Source organism: Genypterus blacodes, unplaced genomic scaffold (assembly GCF_046128005.1).
Source record: "Genypterus blacodes isolate CSIRO-AG114 ecotype Tasmania unplaced genomic scaffold, CSIRO-AGI_Gbla_v1 ptg000055l_1, whole genome shotgun sequence".
Lineage (NCBI taxonomy): Eukaryota > Metazoa > Chordata > Actinopteri > Ophidiiformes > Ophidiidae > Genypterus > Genypterus blacodes.
This window is the reverse complement of record NW_027466867.1, coordinates 190,184-207,889: the sequence shown is the minus strand read 5'-3', so window position 1 is coordinate 207,889 and position 17,706 is coordinate 190,184. Positions and strand designations below refer to the sequence as shown.

The 17,706-nt window shown below is 47.4% G+C and overlaps 2 protein-coding genes and 1 pseudogene across 2 annotated transcripts; 2 read left to right on the top strand and 1 right to left on the bottom strand.

Annotated features, from left to right (window-relative positions):
* The first annotated feature begins 2,768 nt into the window (after positions 1-2,768).
* On the top strand, positions 2,769-11,800 carry hs3st3l (heparan sulfate (glucosamine) 3-O-sulfotransferase 3-like). Its single transcript, XM_076152036.1, has 3 exons — positions 2,769-3,595; positions 10,344-10,573; positions 10,674-11,800. The coding sequence occupies exons 1-3, from the start codon at positions 3,120-3,122 to the stop codon at positions 11,060-11,062; spliced, it is 1,095 nt and encodes a 364-aa protein (XP_076008151.1). The 5' UTR covers positions 2,769-3,119; the 3' UTR covers positions 11,063-11,800.
* On the bottom strand, positions 11,195-13,947 carry LOC143001863 (aquaporin-8-like). The gene is made up of 5 exons (XM_076151704.1): positions 13,755-13,947; positions 13,352-13,478; positions 13,049-13,233; positions 12,786-12,914; positions 11,195-11,339 (listed from the first exon to the last, which is right to left on the bottom strand). The coding sequence occupies exons 1-5, from the start codon at positions 13,925-13,927 to the stop codon at positions 11,195-11,197; spliced, it is 759 nt and encodes a 252-aa protein (XP_076007819.1). The 5' UTR covers positions 13,928-13,947.
* Positions 13,948-15,395: 1,448 nt separating this feature from the next.
* Positions 15,396-16,961, top strand: LOC143002121 (triosephosphate isomerase B-like; annotated as a pseudogene).
* The last annotated feature ends 745 nt before the right edge of the window (positions 16,962-17,706 follow it).

Below are 17,706 nucleotides of genomic sequence, written 5' to 3'. Positions count from 1 at the left end.
AAGCTGAGAGAATGATGAGCGAGTGTGAAGACAAAGACGCAGACCTGAGACGAGTCAGACGTGAAAGCGTTTTAGTAACGCGCTCGTGCTGCCAGACAAGCATTTCTAAATCCTCCTCCTCCTCGCACGGCGGCGCGATGCAGAGGTGTATTAATCAGTCTCTCACATCCCAGCGCCGGATAATGAATCACTGCCTCTCCTCCGGCCCTGACCCCGGGGTCACGCTTTTATAGGCCACCACTTCATCATGGAGCAATCTTCCGGGTGCGACCTCAGACAAAAGACGCACAATCTCACCTTGATGACCTTGCCTCCTGATCCATGGAGAGAAGGTTTGCGGGGAGAATAAACAGGAAACAGGAAGAGAGAGCCATCAGTTTATACACGCACGTCATCTTTGTAATGTCTGTGTCTAGATGTGAGCGTTGGCCTTTTAATAAAGGTTTCTCCATGTGGGATAAAGGCGACACGGTGACACTGGAGCTTATTGAAATATTGGTCCTGTAATGATTTCCTTATTTCAGGGTCAGTCGGGCAGAGCAGAGTTTTCACTGCATTGATAGACGTTTGTTCGCTGTCATTTATCATTTCAGAATAACTGCGACTTGATCCTGGGGTCCAAAGTTCTTTTCCTCTAACACCTTTCACTTAATAGCAAAGGAGGGAATTATGTTTTATGATGACGCAGCAGGGGGTCTGGTGTCTCAGCTGCCCCCCCCCCACACACACACACACACACAGCAGACACACATTAAATGAGAACACTGGCTGGATCTGAGGATTGTTGGTTTACCGAGGAAATTCATTTCTACAGTCTGACGGCGACCGGAGCGAGAGATCAATAACGTGTTAATGAGACAGGAAACACCACAGACCGTCAATACTATCAGTCAGACTGAATCATACAAGCTTTTGCTCTAACTGTGATGGAAAAATGATGAATAAAACTTAATTGTCACAAAATATATCATTACTTTAAACTGTATGTCATTCAGTTTCCGCAATTAAGGGGACGTCAAGATTCCTAATAAAGACAATAACCCAGACTGACCTCTGATTTGTGGTGTGACAAGCAGCTGGAAGAGATTGGAAGGGAGGTGGTTACTGTCCTTACCCACAGAAAGTCAGAAACAGAGCCTCACAGCCTGCATGAACAGTGAGAAAGAGCAAAGAACAACAAGAACAACTTTCACTTTGAATGCTCCAGATTCATTCCTGTATTATCTGTGATGCTGCATGCCAGAAGGAGCTCAGTAGAACAAGAAATATGCAGAAAGTGCAAAGGTAATGTTCTTCCCCTCTGGGCTTAAGTGATTAAATTGGACAATTTGTTTTGGCACAGAATAATCAAACACAAAAGTTTTATCTATGACAGTTGTTGAAAATAGACGTCAGAACATTTTAGTCTCATTGCAGGACAATGCAGAGGTTTTATGACACGGGTCACATCTGCTCTGGGATAATGACAGGGGTAAGCCAAATGGAACATGAAGTGTGTGTGTGTGTGTGTGTGTGTGTGTGTGTGTGTGTGTGTGTGCGCAAGCTTGAGCACATGCACATGTGGTTGGAAGAGGGAAACTAACGAGTCTCCTATGAGCTATTATCTGTACCTTAGCTGTGCACTCTGCAATAATACAAGCCAACATCGCAGAGCTCCCTAACCTGCTACTGCACCGCAACACACAGGCCTCTGCTAATGCACCAGATCAACCATCCATTTATCCAAACTACGCTCTCATCCTGTGCTGTAAATCAGCACATTATATCTTCATTCATCATTTATTTTAAAACCACGTCCATCTTAGATCACTTTGTTCTTCCATACTGAGGCTGCTGGAGCTTCTGATCAGATGAAAAGTGGAGATGAAGCTTTTTACGTAAGGACCGAAACTGAGGAACAAACATCTGAGAAACATTGGAGAGGAAAGACAAAAAACTAAAAATGTCTCTTCAGTTATCTTCTTCTTATCTAGTTACGATTTTGTTTCATCATCACATTCTAAATCATCTCTCTCCCTCTGCGTTTAGATGTTTTTCTTGAATATTGATGCACTTTCTGCTACATGAAGATGAACAGTAGCCACTCATGCCTATTTCCTTTATTTGAGCCTCTGATGACCCTGACATGTACACACATCAAATTGGATCAAATCTGACCCAAACACTGAAGGTTACATTATATTTGATCTTTGAAAAATATGTAAAAATGTAACAGTACTGTATTTGGAAAGCATTTGTAGAGTCTGAAGGTGTTTCCTCCACTCAGACTGTCCTCTGGGGATCAGACCGGTGAACTATTGGCAGCTGCACCTTATAGTTCTAATGCTGTCTGACCACTAAGCCAATTATGTGATCAGTCTTAGAGTGCAGAGTTGTCAGCTGAGTGTGAAAAACCTAAATCCTAATGGCAGGAATGACCCACATTGGTTCAGGCTCCCTGCACCCGAGCTCACTTGGACCCACCCACTAAACCATTTGGTACATGAAACATTTTGATGAGAATTGTTATTAGATGCAGGGACAGAAGGCTGCAGGGGGACAATATACTGTATGGCAGCATGTGAATGAATCAATCATATTAGATGGGAGTGATAATGACACGTCTGGGGTCTGGGACATGATCAGCATCATCTGGATCCATCCCAGGCCAGCCCAATAAATAATGCTGTGGAATTAAACCCGCCTCTGGCCATGACCCTCCAATCAAAGGTACCTTATGGGAGAGAGAGGGAGAGGGAGAGGGAGGGGGGGGGGGGGGGGGGAGAGAGAGAGAGAGAGAGAGAGAGTAATCCCGTGGAGTGTAAAGAGAGAGAGAGAGAGAGATCCCCACTGACTGCTCGGATATTAAAGCTTTATTCTTCTCCCCACGTCGCTCGGCTGGTAAGTGGGCTCACATGCTGGATGTCACGCAGAAACAACTTCCGTTGATTTAGTGGGGAACACCGGTTTGGCACTTGGAGGGGCACCGGGCGCGCAGAAATGAGGCGCAAGTGGAGGGGAGCGGCGCGCCTTGGAGCGGACTCTCCAAGAGTTACCGGAGCGCAGAGTGTCACCGGCGGCGGGATGTGAGCTGGATTTTGCGGTAGAATGGCCTCAAATCCCACATGGATCTCTGAGGGATGGCAGCTTTTCACCACCACCACCACCACCACCACCATCATCATCTTCACCACCCGAGCGCGGACCTGCGGCGGATCTTCCACCGGCTCACCATCGCGTCCTCTCTGAGCATCCTCTGCTTCTCCCTGGTTTATCTCCTCGCTGGATGCTGCGAGTCGGACGTGACTGAAAGCCCGGACACCAAACCCCTCACGCCGGGATGGCTGTACGACAGGAACGGCACCGGCGTCTCCACGGACGCCTCCGCCGCGATTGGCGAGGGCGCGTTCAGTGGGCACCCCGGGCTGGAGGCGAATAGCTCGGGGAAGGAATGGACAGCAACCCGGAGGTTACCCCAGGCCCTGATCATAGGGGTCAAGAAGGGGGGCACCAGAGCTCTGCTGGAGTTCCTCAGGCTCCACCCGGACATCCGCGCACTGGGCTCGGAACCGCACTTCTTTGACCGGCATTACGCACGGGGACTGGAGTGGTACAGGTAAGCACACGCTACGCAAATCACTCAAGCTCTAGTTTACGCTTGGTTCCAGTGCAAATCCTCTTTATTCGTTCCATAGTGACTTAGATTCCGCACTTTTACCATCAAAATATGTCTATTTGCACATTCCCTGTCTCTTATAAACCGTGTTCTCACTGGTCCACACACACTGTCCATCTTTATGTGCTGCAGGCAGCTCAGTGATGGAATCTTGTAATCATAAAATGATTGACATTTACTTGAGTCTTTGTCTTTGTGTGCCTGTGCAAGTGGGGGATTTTAATTCTATGTAATGTAAGTTGGAGCCAATTAAGAGTCTTCAGCTCCATTCAAAAATCTAAATCCTGTCGTTATTTGTGTTCCTAAACATACTCGCAGCCATTCCGTGGAGGTTTAGGTGACAGTCAAAGAGGCTCTGCCATCTGCCTCTGCCAATCTGTGCATGTGTGTGCATATGTGTGTGTGTGTGTATTGGAGAGAGAGAGAGAGAGGGAGAGAGAGGGAGAGAGAGAGGCCTTGCAGGATGAGTTCTCACAGAGCAGCAGTGTAATCATCTCTGCAGCCTGAGCCAGATGTTACTGTTGTCATGTGGCTCTGCGCTCAGTCTGTTCAGTGAAAACTTAGAAAGACTCAACTGTGCATACGAGAGAGATCCAGGAAGACAAATGTGGAATCATTCAAGTCACCCAAAGTTTGGAGCAGACGCAGGATTTGGGTGGATATTTGGTTGAGGTTTATCTTGTGTGCTGTGATTGCACACACCTATAGACTCACACGTGGCAGCAAATATGACAGATTAGATGAGGATCCAGATCGGGATTGTGTGTCGTGCTGTTACCCAGTTTACAGTCGCCAAGCAGGCCCTCATCAATTTAAAACTGATTTTGATGGTGTGTTTTGTTGGTGTGTTGAACAAAAATCATCTAATTATTCACTTGAAAGCATTGAACTTCTCAATCAACATTCCAGACATGGAGCCTCTAATGAAATCACTGACAGCCGCTTGAGCCTCTTTGGCCTCTCAGCCTTGATGTACATGGAGATCAAAGGATGAATTTCACACTCAGCTTTAGGACGTAAACATTGTGTGAAAAACATTATATGGTCTGTAACTTCTGCCACACGTCTGTCTGTGTGTGTGTGTGTGTGTGTGTGTGTGGCACCAGATTGTCTCCTCGGACCAGATGGGGCTCTCTGCATGTCGAGCCACTTGACATCGCTGTCAGCTCTGTCAATTGACCTCTGACTGGGTCACTTTACTGTGGGAGTTAATGATGTGCTCACAGCAGTTCATAACAAACAGCACACACCCAGAGTAAACACACAGAAGACAAAGGAAACCTGCCTGTTTACATCAAGGACCAGATTTATTTTATTTTATTTTATTTTATTTTATTTTATTTTATTTTATTTTATTTTATTTTATTTTATTTTATTTTATTTTATTTTATTTTATTTTATTCTATTTTATTTTTCATTTTAGTTGTATTTAACTTTTTGTCATTAGCTTTACTTTTCTTTTGCAGCTTATTGATTGTAATATTAGAATCTTTCCTTTCTTCTCCTTTTCATCAGGAGTTGCAAACTCTAAATTATTCACTGGAATAATTGACTGAGCGTTCCCGCCCGTATCGCTGTCTGTCGATTGTAAATATGCTGTTTGCTGTCCTTCCTTCTCTCTTATGGCCGTCACCGCACTGACGCTGCAGCTTCATATCAGTAAATGGAGGCTGAGCTGCCTTTCTGGGCGTTTCTCCGTCTCTGAGGACATCACAGGGGAATCAAATGGAGGATGAGATGTACTTATATCTTCGTCTGAATCACTCACTCACATTTGGCCTCACAAGGGCAATTGAGATCAGAGCCCCTGACAAAGATCCACTAATGGCGCTGTGAGAGGAGATTGGATCTGGAGCGGTGCAGAGATGAGCCCAGAGATGGACTGGAAGTTTCCTCCTGACTGTGTTTTCGAGGATCGATAGCTCTATCTCCTCGCCCTGACCTTGGGTTGACTCCTGCATTAGAGCGGTTAGCTCTGGTCAGCTCGGCTTCTATTACAATTAGCAGGAAGCTTCGTCCTACATTGGCATAATCCCCCCACATAGGCACAGAGGGGTCATGTTACACGCCACTCTCTCGCTCTCTGTCTCTCTCTCTCTCTCTCTCTCTCTCTCTCTCTCTCTCTCACTGCAGTTCTGAAGGAATCCATTAAAATTACTCAGCTAGAACTCAACATCACAGTTTGTATTCTTTCCCGCCGCGGCGTCTGAAAGGTGGCAGGCGAGTGGAAGGAGATGAGTGACTGGGAGGGCTAAATAGAGGTAGAGGAGATAAGATCGGGGTGAGCCGGAGGTGAAAGGGTGAAGCCGGTGTTGCCGCAACCTCACACATCTCCGCTGACCTTTGCTTCAACCCAGGGGACGGACGCCACAGCCAGGCGGAGCCCACCAGAGGGGGGCGCTGCACGTGGCGTGTTACGGTTCTGGAGGTAGAAGGAGACGTATCAATGAAGTATCGACGTGGAGTTACAGTCAGAGCTCCGTCCTCAGAGGGAGCGGGCGTCTCTGCTGTTTCCTATTGATTTCTTAAAAATTCACAGAGAGCGCGGCGCCGTTTAAAGGAAGTGATGACCTTGTAAGGCAATCGGCTGGAATGATTCTTGGTTTTGTGCAACTTTACTCTTATGAACGGAAGGAAGGAAGAGGTTTTATAATCACAACACCCAAAATGACATCCCAACTCCATTCCAATCCTTCCAATGGTCCTTTATGATTCATGTCACCAGTTCTTCATCAGTGCAGTTTGAAGTTGCACTCGTCACAATAAAAGCTTGTACGTTTATGACGAGGAGCTTATAGAGGCTTTAACGTACCAGGGTAAAGGGTAAGTGAGCACCAAATGTCTCCAAAACGCTCCAACTTACACTAAAAACTCTTTCAGCGACTTAGTTCAGACGTAATTTACTGTACTGTGGTCACATCTCCAATTTTCCAGAGTCGGATGCTTTGTTTCATTTGCAATTCATATGTCGCTCATTACAGAGGCTCTTTAAATTCATACCCATACACTGCAGCCTTTGTCCTGCCGTGACACAGCACATGAGGCTGCGTGAGTGTGTGTGTGTGCGTGTGTGTGTGTGTGTGTGTGTGTGTGTGTTCTTTACGCTGGGATATAATTGCCATGCAAATCGCAGAAGAATAGCTGCCAAGACATTTGATGTTCCTGCAGGATTCGGTGGGCGGAAATTAGCAGCAAACATGAAAGGTGGATTTTCTGATGAATCAGATTTGTCCATCCTGAGGGAGGAGGAAGAGGAGGAGGAGGAGGGGGAGAGCAGGGACAAGCGGGGTTAAGGTTTTTCGTTGGTTGGCTTTGAATGTAGTTGTTGTCAAGCAAAATATGATTGAACGTCCTCGTGTCAACCTGAAACGAGAAGCTGGGATATTTTCTTTCTTTGCTGCGCTTCGACTTTGCTTCTGTGCTCGTTTTGTTTATGTGTGTGTGTGTGTGTGTGTGTGTGTGTGTGTGTGTGTGGGGGGGGGGGGGTTCAGGTGCGGTCTATCCAATCCCAGTACTGTACTGGCTGTGATCACCATAAGGCCCAGACGGGTGGGGCGATCTGGCCCTCATTAAGGCTCTCCCCTGGGGGTTGGAAATCAAAGGCGGTGGGGGTCGGGGGCCCCTGGATGATGGATGTCTCCTGGAAGTGGACAGGGCACAGCCACAATGGATCCTCCCCTTAATGGCCCCCGTACCAGGGAAATAGATGAGCGGCCCCCCAAAACATACACGAGCACGCATATGAGCGCTTTCACACACGCTCATGCATGCATACGGACGAGCGAACACACACTCCGGCCTGACACGGGAGACAGAAATGAATCTTACACGCTTAGCTTTTCATCTTCTTGGACACACACACACACAGACACACACAGCAGATTTCACACCTTTGATCCACACACACCCACGTTCATCCTGACGCACATAGCGATCACTTCCACGTTTAACACACACACACACACACATACACATGACACAGCATGCTACTGATGGGGCTCCGGAGAGTCCTCGCTCCCCCACTCTCCACCTGCCACACGCTGTCCCAGCTGAGGCCCCAGCGCTGCGGCACCACAGCTTCCTCCACCCTGGGGTCCGTCTCCACGCGTGTACATCCAACACGCCCCCCCCCCCACCTACACACGCCCACTCTGAGCACCCACGGGTTCGATCGCCGCCGGCCCGGGCTGATTCACCGGGGAGGACGTGTGAAATATTGGGAAATGGATGAGAAAAGAAAGGTGTGTGTGTGTGTGTGAGGGGAGAAGAGGCTCATCTCTTCTGTCGTCACACAGCATGTTTGATCTTGTACGCCGTCCTAATAAAGGGGAGGTGTGAGGATGTGTGTGTGGGGTGGAGATGACCTTTGTGTTCACACGAAACGCCACAAACCTCCAACGCGTCTCTGAAACTGGTTTGGTTCGGTGCCATGCAGCTCAGTTCAGTTTCAGGTGGAGGTGTAGAGGCTGTGTGTGTGACCTTGTGACCTATGATGTCATCAATCTATTGTCTTATGCGGATGAGAAAAGGGCAGAAATGGAGGGAAATAAATGATCCAAATAACACAAATCCTAATGTTCTGAATGATTCTTAATAAATGAATAACTTCTGGCACCGTCTGAGGTTTCTCTGGAGCGATGACATCATCTCTGAGCTGCAGACTTCCCTCATCTGTTCGTCTTCGTGTTTGCATCTCCAGGATCACAAATCTGTGCTTCAGGCGCCAAACGTAGAATAAAGACGTGTTTGCTAATTAAAAGCTGTCACAAATCTTGCCCATTAATTAGCGTGTGTCTGTGTGTGTGTGTGTGTGTGTGTGTGTGTGTGTGTGTGTGTGTGTGTGTGTGTGATGGTGCTCTTAAGGGGTTGTTATTGTGCTCAGGTCATGCTGTGGGCTCTGGGCTATTCACAGGCAGATTGCTAATGGAGGCACGTTTGTATCTCGTCCCATCATTCCTTCATCAGTCAGCCGCCCCTTTCATTTAAAACCCACACACACACGCACACGCACACGCACACACACACTCAAGCTTTAAAAGGTCTGATAAAAATCCACCACACCCATCTTTTATGTTTGCAGAGGAGGGAGTGTGTGTGTGTGTACGGGGGGGGGTTAATGTGTTTTTGGAGCGTATTTGTGTGTGTACGCATGTCGGCCTGTGTGTGTGTGTGTAGGGGGGGGGAGGGGGGGGGGGTTAATGTGTTTTTGGAGCATATTTGTGTGTGTACGCATGTCGGCCTGTGTGTGTGTGTGTGTGTGTATTTGTGTGGTAGACCGTGAGAGAGATCGGTCCATCGGGAGGTCAGAAGCACAATAGCAAATGCTCGACTAATTACTGAATAATGAGTGTGTGTTTGTGTTTTGTGGCGTGTGTGTGCAGACTTATCTACATGTCTCTTATTGTGTGCATGGGTGTGTGTGCGTGTGTGTGAGGGTGTGTAACAGACAGTGCGGCTCCTCTTGCAGAGGGTAAGGGAAGTCTTCAGGCTAAGTGGTGGTAAGCGGTGGATCACACTGATCAGATCAAATGAAATCACTCATGGTCTGTGTGTGTGTGTGTGTGTGTGTGTGTGTGTGAGGTGGGTTTCTGACAGGAGGTCGTGTTGCAGGCACAGCTGAAACCTGAGCTGATAGCAGAGGACAGCAGGAGCATCCTGTCCTCACTGTGCGTCCTCGTCCTCTTCGTCCTCTTCGTCCTCTCCGTCCTCTTTACGTCTTTGCTGTATTTCAACTTCTTTCACTAACTGATGTCTTCAATCGGAGACATCAGTCCAACATTATTGACATTTAGTTCTACTGTAACATTGTCAAGTTATGACATGCGTGATTGACAGTTGGCCATGCTTCCGACGGTGTGTGTGTGTGTGTGTGTGTGTGTGTGTGTGTGTGTGTGCGGTCAGGTGTGGGGCAGGTGCATTGACAGATGTTCCCAAGTCTCCAGCCGGTCCTGCGGAGCCTCTGGAGTCATTAATTGCTAAATGAGTCCCATCTGCCGTCCTGTGATGTGGAGGCAGAGGTGAGAAGCAGTAAAGGAGCCACTTTATGTTTATGTAGCGCCGCCGTCAGCTCAGTGTGTGTCTGGATGACGTGTATCTGCCTGTGTGTGTGGGTGTGTGTGTGTACTTTGTGAGGAGAGCAGCTTGTAGTTCGTAGCTTCAGCAGCTCTAACAGGCAGACAGAAACATTTTTCTCAGCCCACATGTCGGTTTTGTTAGATGTCGCCTCACTTTGTCTCGGCCTCTGTCGCCCACGACGACCTTGCAAACCGCGGCCTCTGGCAGCTGAAAGGCGACAGGGACAGGATATCGACGTGTCGCTTGCACGCAGTCTGGATCAATTGCACAGAAAAGTTTCTCCCTGGACAGATTGGATGTGATTGGTCTCCTTGTCGGGGCCGGCGCTCTGTTATTGAGCAGGAGGCCTTTAAAACGCACGCCTGCACAGCGTCAGATCAGGATCACGTTACATCTAAATCAAGCATAGAAGCAGAGCTCAGGTATCCAAACCTACACCTGAATCTGCCCTCTATAGATGTTCTTCCTCTTGTGATGTATAATTAAACATTGTTTCCATTGAATCCTGTCCAAACAGCCTGTCAGTCTCAGACTAATGTAAACGTGCTCATACAACAGAAACCTCCCTTCCTGCTTCTCTCTGATCTGTGGCCGTGTCGTCCTCTGCCTCCAGGAGCATGATGCCCAAAGCCCTGGACGGACAGATCGTCATGGAGAAGACGCCCCGCTACTTTGTCACCGTGGAAACGCCCGCAAGAGTCCACTCCATGTCGCGGGACGTGAAGCTGATCGTGGTCGTCCGTGACCCCGTGACCCGAGCCATATCGGACTACACACAGATCATCAGCAAGACGCCTGACATCCCTCCGTTTGAGAGCCTGGCCTTCAAGAACCGCACCACAGGTACAGCACACAACTCTGCTAAACCTTTCTGTAGTGCCGAGGAGGTGTTCTCATAGCAACGGTCATTCTGAGTTTCTGCTTGTGTCTGCTTTGGCTGCAGGTCAGATCGACTCTCTCTGGAGCCCGCTGTGGATCGGCATGTACGCCCAGCACCTGGAGCGCTGGCTGGCCTGGTTCCCCCGCAGTCAGATCCACCTGGTCAGCGGGGAGAGGCTCATATCCGACCCGGCGGGAGAACTGGGACGAGTCCAGGACTTCCTGGGCCTGCAGAGGATCGTCACCGACAAGCATTTCTACTTCAACAAGACGAAAGGGTTCCCCTGCCTGAAGAAGCCAGAGGGCAGCAGTAAACCTCACTGTCTGGGGAAGACGAAGGGCAGGACGCACGCTCACATTGACCCTGAGGTGATGCAGAGGCTGAGGGATTTCTACAAGCCGCACAACCAGCGCTTCTATCAAATGGCGGGCCAGGACTTTGGATGGCAGTGACACCTGCTGCTGATTTGGGTAGAAGCCTCAGCAGACCCACCAGAGACTGAGACACAGAGACCATGAATTCTCTGCCTCTGACCAGCAGAGGGAGATGAATCATTGCAGCGGCATCATTTATAAGACAGATGTTCAGTGAGGAGGTGCTACACTGATTGTAACTCTGTCATCGAACTGAAGGAAGCAGGAAGTCCAGGCAGCCACGGTTACCAGGACCTGGTGTGAACCTGGCTGCTCCTCACACAGCTCCTGCTTTAGATGGAACCCGTGTTTCACTCTAGCAGAACACAACACCAGACCCACTTCCTGTCCTTGTAGCGGTCTTCATATTGTCTGACGGTCCTGCTTTGTTCTGGTAAACATGTGGAGGCTGAGCGGTGAATCACAGAGTGCAGTTCTATCCTGATCTGAACTCCAGTTGGTCTTTGTGACCAAACTAACACAGAATAACACATCCGCTCCATTTTGTCATTCCTGAATTTCCATTTTTTTCTTTTTTTTTTAACCTTGCAGTCACAGACTAAGAATTTAAAAATCCTGTTGGCAATCAGTGAACACAGACTGAGCTTCACCCTTCAAGCGTTCTTCCCCAAAAGGGAGAGATGAATCTTTTCTGCGCCGAGCAGCAGAGAATGGTGAATCTATGTACCGGCTCAGATTTGACTGAGTGGCTTTGAATTCCTGAATAATGAATGTGTGTAAATGGTAAAGGGGAGGCGGCTTCTGTCGCCACCTTTGGATCGGCGGCGGCTTCGCTTCACTCGCCTCGCTGCAGACCGCCGAGCATCAGTCAACGGACTACTGGAGGAGGAACCAAAACAAGACGGGGTCAAAATCAAGGCGTAGGTCATTAACTGGCAAAGGGCGCGTATGAGGCGTTCAGGCTCACAGTCGGCTTACAGGGATTTTCGGTTTGCATGTATTTGCACTAGTTTGAGAGGCTTAGAAACAATTAAAGTATTTTTAAGCAAAATGCAATGAGTGTAAGTGTTTGCCTGCAGAATGCACAAATCCACCAGTCTGCTAGAATGAGACATCAGCGCCCTCCTGTGGACAAACAAAGGAAGCAGCGGAGAGAGCGTAAAAACAAGTTGCAGCTTTATTTTGATGAAACTCTTCATGTCTCATCTTTGATAGGTACATTCAAATAGAACGGAACAAAAGAACACAAGAGGAGTCCAGCAAGCACATACACAAACACACACACACCCAGGCTGCTGATATGAGCCGTGTATCTGAATCATTAATCATTTACTCACTGCCTCATTTGAGGTGGAACAGGAGTTTATAATGTATGTTTGTAATCTAGCTTTTTTGTGGACTAAATTCCCCTTCATTATTTGCTTTATAAAACCCAATCAAGCTATCCTTGATTTCCATTGGAGGACTTTGAACCGAACATTGGCAACCGCAGCTTTGTAGAAGCAGAAGCAGAAGTTGGCTGAATACAGGCAGGTCTACAAACGTTCTTATGAACAGATACAATTTTAAATAACATCAAACTGTAGACAATATCACTTAAACAATTTGGGAGCTTCTCTGTCCCTCCATACATTCAGGTTTCTTTTCAACACAAGTGGAGTCACAAGCATTCACAAGTGGAGTCTCCGGGTCACGGAACAAGAACCTGCATGAGGAGGAGAGAGAGAAGGAGAGAGAGATTGATTTGGACAGAAGTAGGCATCTTGTCACCAAACCGATATTGTAACATTGCTGTAAATACCTGATGAAGCTAAGAATGAGCAGAGCACCACAGCTGAGTCCCACCAAGTAGATCCAGCTCCAGTGGTTGTCATCCGCTGCAGGACCATAGGCTGGGACAGGGATCATACAAGCTCCGGACACCAAGGCTCTGAAAGCACAGGAAGCAGCACTGAGCTGTAACACGGGCAGACATCAGACACTACGGCTCACATTGTTGTTTCGTCATGCAGCACAAGAGCACAGGAGCCCTGATTCCCGGCTGGCCCCGCGGTTCCTGCTCACCCTGCCAGGATGCAGCCGGTCAAAGTGAGGCCCACGCAGAAAGGAGCCAGGTAAAATCCTGAATGGCTGTTGATGGCCAACAAACACACCATGGTGCTGAGGGACAGGGTCATTATGGCCTCTGATAAGATGGCTACACACACACCTGTGGAGGAAGCAGCATAATCCACCAGAGGGTGAATCCACTGTTTTGAGATAGGAGAGAGAGTCAATGATTCAGAGAGTAGAATAAACAGAAGCTCTAACATCTGACATTCTGCTCAGTGCAGGTTTCTGATTTCCTTGGGTTTGACTTTTCCTGACCTTGGCCAAAGCAGCACCGATCATGGCTCCAGCCACCTGAGCCAGGATATAGAGCAGCAGCAGGAGCAGCTCTATCTGTCCAGACAGGTAGACGCTCAGAGACACTGCAGGGTTAAAGTGTCCTCCACTGAAAACACACACACACACACACACACACATTAATTACGTGTTTGTCAAAGCATGATGAGGAAGAGAAGCATGAAGAGGCCTTCCATAGATTTCAGTTGTTTTGATTCTCTGCGTCCCTCACTGTCTCATGTATTACTGTCATCATTTTTTACATTTTACGTTTGCGAGCCACTGATTGAGTCTATAGGCTGCCGGTTCACTCACCTGTGTGTTTTTCAACGTTTCACTGGTTTGAACTAAACCTAAGAGATCATTTAAGGTCAGAAGTCTTCACCTGATGTTTCCCAGCAGGAAGATCAGAGCTGTCAGTCCCAGTCCTTGTGCCACAGCAGGTTGTGTGACACCGTCAGTGTTGTCAATGACACACGAACACGCCACAAACACAAACAGCATCGTCCCAAACAGCTCAGCCAGGCACGGCCACACACATCGCTCACACACGCCCATGCTGAGCTAGTTCTGGTCCCTCTCCGGCTCTCCAGAGTCCTGACCGGAGAGTCTGAGGACCTTTGGCTTAGATTCTTCACGCCTCATCCAGACTAAGGTGTTCCCCTGGAGACCAGTAGCTGCTCTGTTTACGACACTAACCTTATTACCTTGTGCTGCACTTTGAACTCAATGAGTTGATGTACAGAAGTGGGAGGAGCCCTCTCCCCCTCTCCCTCCTCCCTCCTCCCTCTGACCAATGACATCACTTTCAGTCTAATCTTTCATTCGATCACGTTCCATATTTGTTAAACATTTGCGTCACATTCCATATCCATACGTCATCACAATCAAGGATGCGACACTTTCTTCATCGTTCTCTCTCCACACCAAACCTCCTTTGCACTTTAATAGTTTCCCTGTTAAAAATGGCTCTGCTACAAAGCTGTTCTTTACCTCTCGGGTTCTATACCTGCAATTATTTTAACTTTCAAGACAGCTGCAAGGTCATAACTCTATCAAATAGATTGTCCTTTGGCGTGAGCACACATACATATGCGGAGTTCAAACATCATAAAAGCTTAACGACGCTTTCACAGCACAAGATGTACAAAGTAAAAACCTAAATGAGCAGCGATCTGAACGTTCTCTTCCTGCGTTTTCCTCCATTTAAATCGGCAGAGCGGTTCTCTGGAGCAACATTCCTCCAATAGCCTCAAACCCGCCAAAGACGTGACTTCAGCGCCCCCGTGTGGACAACAAGGGAAGTGCGTTGGGAGAAGAGACAGATAGTAAAAAGTAAAAAGAAGTGTAATTCTCCTCACGTCAATATTCTAATTTGTAAATAAAGTGTGTGAAGGTCATGGTCTCATGTCATGTCATGTCGTGTCTACTTTCAACGTCATTGAAAACACTGACGGTGTCACACAACCTGCTGTGGCACAAGGACTGGGACTGACAGCAGTGGCGCCACTGGGGGGGGGGGGGGGGCATTCAGATTTATACACGCAGCAGGTGTAGAATAAGGAATAAGGACGTTTACAGCACCTGAAGGCAACATGACATTGCCTTCAGGTGCTCTTTCTCCTCTCCTCCTCAGACAGGGAAACGCATTTGTGGGCATGGCGCCATGATCCAATAGAGCAGCTGGAGGGGAGGGGTTAATTCTCCTCCTTATGTTGCTCCAGAGAACCGCTCTGCTTATTTAAATGGAGGAAAAAGCAGGAAGAGAATGTCAGATCACGGCTCATATACGTTTTTACGTTGTACATCTTGTGCTGTAAAAGCGTCATGAAGCTTTTATGATGTTTGAACTCTGTATTTGTGGGCATGGCGCCATGATCCAATAGAGCCGCGGGAGGGGTTAATTCTCCTCCTTTATCAATCCCCGAGCTGTTCCTTTGCTTTAGCTCTCTCCCCCTGGTCTAGGTTGAACACTTGCGGCTTTGATCACCGTCTGCACCGGTTGAAGACTGAAAAACACGCAAACATGAGCAGGAAGTTCTTCGTTGTTGGAAACTGGAAGATGAATGGGGACAAGAAAAGCCTCGGGGAGCTGATCCAGACCATGAACGCAGCCAAGGTGGACCCCAACGTTGGTACGTATGGATTGTGGCAGTGTAGTTACTTTGAATCAGAAATATAATAACATCATAACCTTACCTGTCCTTGAACTTTGCTCTATTATGGGATCTGCCTGGTGATCTGGTTTGTAAATGTAATCTTCAGTCTAACTGTTTACTTATTAAACAGTTATATATCTTCTCTTTTGTGATAGAGCACCTTTCTTTATTGTGTTTCTGTTCTCACAGAGGTCGTCTGCAGTGCCCCGACAATCTACCTGGACTTTGTCAGAAGCAAGATGGACCCCACGTCTTTGGCGAGAAGGACGAGGTAATTTAAGCCTAATTATGATCTAAAGGCTTGTACTCATTTTTAAACTATAATGGACACGATAACGCTCTTCTTCCTGTTTACACTTCATGACTGGATGCTTGTGTGTGTGTGTGTTGCGTTAGCTCATTGGGCAGAAGACGGCCCAGGCTCTGGAGAACGGTCTTGGTGTGATGGCCTGCATCGGTGAGAAGCTGGATGAGAGGAAGGCCGGCATCACAGATAAGGTCGTCTTTGACCAGGTCAAGGCCATCGCAGGTACACAACTCGGATGATGTCATAGCCGTTTAATTTACACAATCCCTCAACTTCACAAACATCTGCTTACAGTGGTAGTGGATTGTTTACCAACAGAACCACATATTGGCTTGGTTTTGTCTGATATCATTACTTTACATTACGAACTTTCTTCTCTTTCCAGTTCAGTCAGTCCTTGTACTTATGACTACGTGTTCACTTCTTCTCTTTTCAGTTATGAGTCAGTCCTTGTGTTATCAGTCCTTGTGTTGTCAGTCCTTGTGTTGCACCTTTGATTTTGTAACTGGTATTGAAAAAGAGTGTGGCTGAAATGTTAGCACTTGCCGAATACAAATTACTCAATTATCTCCTCAATCCTTTTTCACAGATAATGTAAAGGACTGGCAGAATGTTGTGCTTGCCTATGAGCTTGTCTGGCCCATTGGCACAGGAAGGACCGCCTCCCCACAGCAGGTGAAAATAAATCAATCACTTGAATTTGACTTAAATTGTAAGTATTGGTGACATCAGGTCTTATGAAGTGTGTGTTTCCTTCATGTAATCTCAGGCTCAGGAGGTTCACCACAAACTGAGGAAATGGCTGCAGGCCAATGTGTCTGATGACGTCGCCAAGTCTGTGAGGATCATCCATGGAGGTCAGTCACGACAAATAGCTTATCAACTCAAGGTTTCTCAGATTTTGTCAGTTTGGAAATGAATCCAAAATTTAACCAGCAACCACCTGCAATCGACAAGGTCACAAAAAAAATCAAACTGATAGATTTCTTGTTGTATGTTGTTCTCAGGTTTTGTGACTGGTGCCACCTGTAAGGAACTTGCCTCCCAGGCGGATGTGGACGGCTTCCTTGTGGGCGCCGCTTCCCTCAAGCCAGAGTTCATTGACATCATCAACGCCACGCAATAATAAACTGAGGAAGCTGCAATGTGATTGCGTCCAGAATGGAAACCGTACAAACAGCATCATCCCTTAATCTCAGCACTTAGCCCTGTTTGTCTTTTTGAGAGAGAGAGAGAGACAGACAGACAGACAGAGAGAGAGAAGGCAGCGAGGCAAAGACACGACATACATCAGAGAAAAAGAAAGCAACACACCTGCTGTCAAATCCAAGCGCAGCCACGACACGATACAGAAAACCCCAACCAGAACACACAAGAAAGAGATCAATGTTAGCAGATTTGGGTTTATTGCTGCATCTAATCAACAACAGAGCTCAATGGGTCAATGGGTATGATCCCTGAAACTTCTCTTTTTCCTTTTCCCTCTACTTTAATTGAAAAACTTTTCAACTTTCTTTGTAAATGTGCACTGATACTAAAATTGATTCCTGCAACTCGTTCCAGCCTGTCCAACAGTTGGGACAGGGACAACGTCAGACTGGGGGTATTTAGGAATGTTCACAGAGCCACACCACAGGGAAACCTCAGGTAACAGGTGGTGCAGTCATGGCTGGGTGTGAAATGAGCATCTGTGAAAGGATCGGCTGTTTACGAGCAGGGAGAGGTTCAAAGTTCACCATCAAAACTGTGTAGGCAATATAGTGTATGATTCTGTACACTGAACAATCAACCCAAGAACAAACTGTTTACTTCCTTTATAATAATGATTCTTGTAAGACAATCGGTGGATGTCAAAGACGTAATAATAATAA

Bases quoted from the DNA above. Each gene is read 5' to 3' on its own strand.
- hs3st3l (XM_076152036.1), top strand. From the start codon at position 3,120: ATGGCAGCTTTTCACCACCACCACCACCACCACCACCATCATCATCTT. The intron at 3,596-10,343 runs GTAAGCACACGC...CTCTGCCTCCAG, and splicing joins CGGGGACTGGAGTGGTACAG to GAGCATGATGCCCAAAGCCC. The intron at 10,574-10,673 runs GTACAGCACACA...CTTTGGCTGCAG, and splicing joins CTTCAAGAACCGCACCACAG to GTCAGATCGACTCTCTCTGG.
- LOC143001863 (XM_076151704.1), bottom strand. From the start codon at position 13,927: ATGGGCGTGTGTGAGCGATGTGTGTGGCCGTGCCTGGCTGAGCTGTTT. The intron at 13,479-13,754 runs GTGAAGACTTCT...GTGTGTTTTCAG, and splicing joins TTCCTGCTGGGAAACATCAG to TGGAGGACACTTTAACCCTG. The intron at 12,915-13,048 runs GTGAGCAGGAAC...CTGTGCTTTCAG, and splicing joins ACCGGCTGCATCCTGGCAGG to AGCCTTGGTGTCCGGAGCTT.